Raw genomic sequence first — 3,537 nt, forward strand, 5'->3', positions numbered from 1 at the left:
TTGAACATTCGACAAAGTACATGATAGTTCTAGAAACGTTGCGTCATAGTAGTCATGTGACTCGCTGACGCAACAATATTTTGCAAATATATATTTTTTTGCTTTTCTCTACAACAGCTTGATTGTAAAACGTAATAATTATTTTAGTCACTTACAAAACAAGGGTTAACTCTAGAAATAAATCTTGGACAGCTTTGTCATAATTCTGCTGACCATCATTATCAAACTCTACTTATAACTGAAAACAAGGAGGACTGATGCCTTCTCCGCCATATTGGAAGTGCTAACTCCTGTTCTGGTTCACTCGATTTATCTACTGGGAAAGAAAATCCAAAACATGTTATTGACAGGTGAATCGGGCACAATCCTGGTTTCTGAGCGATTCATTAAAAGTTATAAAGGTAAATGTAACAACAGATACAAATATAAGCTTTAAAAATAAATTCCCTTAGGTGTTCTTCCTCTAGATTGGGTTTGGTTTGGATTTCGCGTAAAGCTATTCGAGAGCTAGCTGCAATAGCCGTACTTAATACAGCAGTCAACACCAACCACTGCTAATCATTGGGCTACTCTTTTACCAACGAATAATGGGATTGACTGCCGAATATAACGCCCTACGGCTGAATGGGCGATAATGTTTAGTAACGCGGACTCAAACCAGCGACCCTCACATTCCAAGTCGAGTACCGTAGCTACTAAGCCCTTTCTCTCGGAATTGTTAACTTTGATGATGTTTGTATTAGCTTAAATTGTTCTCAAACAGGTATGATAATATGGAATTTAGTTATGTTGGTGTTTATTTGTTGTTTATAAAGGGAGAAATTTCTTTACAGCGATGTGATTACCTGTTTATTACCTATTTGACATTCATGGTGTAACATCTATGCATAAAAGCATGTTTATGAATGAATAACAATTAAATACAAATGAGCTTGTTTCGTATTATCGCTATTTTGTAAAAGATCCATAAATAAAGTTCAAGGTAAGTTTTATTAATAAAGTACGATCCCGAGACCTTTGCACTGATACTTCGAGCGTACGCGTGAAAACAAATTTTCGTCGGTTGTTTGCTTTCTGTTAGTTTACCTGCAAAGCACGCTGGGAAACGCGCTAGGTCACGCCACCGGTGCTGTCTCGCAGTTGTTAAGATTCGAAAGTAAGAATAGTGCTACTGTAACTTTCGAGGTGCAAAACAGACTACAAAGTACAAGTAAGACAGTAAATTTAATGTAACAATTTTTCTAATTTTAAGAATTGTCTGTTGTTATTCATTATTTTTTATAAAATTTTATTGGTAACAATTTTACAAAATTTCGTAAGTTCTAGTCTAACTTCTAAGTATTATAGAGACACGTAATCATAGGCCTAACGTAGGCGTCATTCAAATTGTTGATGTTTGTGTTATCTATGAAGTAAAATAAAAATATTTACTTTGTATTTTTAACGCTTTATGTTATGAGTAAACACAGTGGTAGTATCGATAAAAATTGAAGTGTTCTATTTCTTAAAACTTCATTGAGTCTAGTTTCCTTCTGAATTAGAAGAAGTTTCAAGAACTAAGTAAATAATTTTTACTGATAATGATATTGGTAGCATAACTATAGTATAACTTTATATAAGTATCTATTATTTGAAATTTTGTTATTATAGCTAATGGTGTTTGTGATACTCCATATATTGGAGAATAATTATATTGTTAAGTATTATTAATATTAAGTGATATTTTATTATTGTCTTGCTTATTAAGACTTGCAAATTGCATTAAGTTTATTAACTTAAGTTATACTTATAGTTAACTTATACTGTATTATAGTTATACTATACTGTTCATGATTCATTATGATGAGGAGCCCCCTGTGGCTCATTGGTAAGTCTGAGGGCTCATGATGTTAAAATTTGGGTTTTGATATCTTTGGTAGCCCATTGTGTAGCTATGTTCTAATAAAAACAAACATCATGGTGATAGATGTTCATTGTAAGTTTGAGGTTTGATAATTCCTGATTTACTGTGATTAGTATTATTGTAATTGTGCATCTAAATCAATCAATAATAAGTTTTCCAATCAAAATTTATTTCATGCAAAAAAAAAGTATTAAGGTTTTTGCTGTATTTTTCTAACTTCGTACATAAAAAATTCTGTAATATAGGTGTATAGTGCAAGGCATTTATTGTAAATTTTAATTTATGAAACTTATTATTCAACAGTTTTAGGGATAATGGATGACTATATTAGGTACATTGGTGGTGTAGTAGGTATAGCTGCAGTTACAGGAGCAGCGGCCATTACCTCTAGCTTCTTGTTTTCCTCAAAATCTCGACCATTACTACCACCAGTAGACCCAAACAACCAATCTGAAGAAGAGCTGGTGAGTTCATCATTGTAGAGTTATGATTTTGCAATGTATCAGAGTTTGTAGTGTCATTATTTTTCTATGAAATTAGGGGAAGCTATTTAAAGAAATATATTTACTTCCTAAATAAACAAGTTGACAAAAGTCATTACAGCTTGGTTTCAGAACTGAGGTGAAAGGAAAATGAAATTCAAAATAAAATTACTATGTGTAGCTCATTTGTGAGATGTTTACTATCTGTCTGTAACATTTGTGAGATGTTTACTATTTACCTGTAACATTTGTTAGATGTTTACTATTTGTCTGTAACATTTGTGAGATGTTTACTATTTGTCTGTAACATTTGTGAGATGTTTACTATCTGTCTGTAACATTTGTGAGATGTTTACTATTTACCTGTAACATTTGTTAGATGTTTACAATTTGTCTGTAACATTTGTGAGATGTTTACTATTTGTCTGTAACATTTGTGAGATGTTTACTATTTGTCTGTAACATTTGTGAGATGTTTACTATTTGTCTGTAACATTTGTGAGATGTTTACTATGAGATGTTTACTATTTGTCTATAACATTTGTTAGATGTTTACTATTTGTCTGTAACATTTGTGAGATATTTACTATTTGTCTGTAACATTTGTGAGGTGTTTACTATTTGTCTGTAACATTTGTGAGGTGTTTACTATTTGTCTGTAACATTTGTGAGATGTTTACTATTTGTTTGTAACATTTGTGAGATGTTTACTGTTGTCTGTAACATTTGTGAGATGTTTACTGTTGTCTGTAACATTTGTGAGATGTTTACTATTTGTCTGTAACATTTGTGAGATGTTTACTATTTGTCTGTAACATTTGTGAGATGTTTACTATTTGTCTGTAACATTTGTGAGATGTTCACTATTTGTCTGTAACATTTTTGAGATGTTTACTATTTGTCTGTAACATTTGTGAGATGTTTACTATTTGTCTAACATTTTTTAGATGTTTTCTATTTGTCTAACATGTTTGAGATGTTTTCTATTTGTCTGTAACATTTGTGAGATGTTTACTATTGTCTGTAACATTTGTGAGATGTTTACTATTTGTCTGTAACATTTGTGAGGTGTTTACTATTTGTCTGTAACATTTGTGAGGTGTTTACTATTTGTCTGTAACATTTGTGAGGTGTTTACTATTTGTCTATAAC

At 31.4% G+C, this 3,537-nt stretch overlaps 1 protein-coding gene across 1 annotated transcript in view; it reads left to right on the top strand.

The window, feature by feature from the left end:
- Positions 1–1,087: 1,087 nt before the first annotated feature.
- Positions 1,088–3,537, top strand: part of LOC106474355 (long-chain-fatty-acid--CoA ligase 1-like) — a gene marked incomplete at its 3' end in the record, with an annotated part of 43,145 nt that continues 40,695 nt past the window's right edge. Inside the window, exons 1-2 of the mRNA XM_013935047.2 lie at positions 1,088–1,210; positions 2,207–2,367. Of these exons, the coding sequence (XP_013790501.1) occupies positions 2,218–2,367 (150 nt within the window). The remainder of the gene's footprint in view (positions 1,211–2,206; positions 2,368–3,537) is intronic.

Source organism: Limulus polyphemus, unplaced genomic scaffold (assembly GCF_000517525.1).
Source record: "Limulus polyphemus unplaced genomic scaffold, Limulus_polyphemus-2.1.2 Scaffold7111, whole genome shotgun sequence".
In the NCBI taxonomy this organism is placed as follows: Eukaryota; Metazoa; Arthropoda; class Merostomata; order Xiphosura; family Limulidae; genus Limulus; species Limulus polyphemus.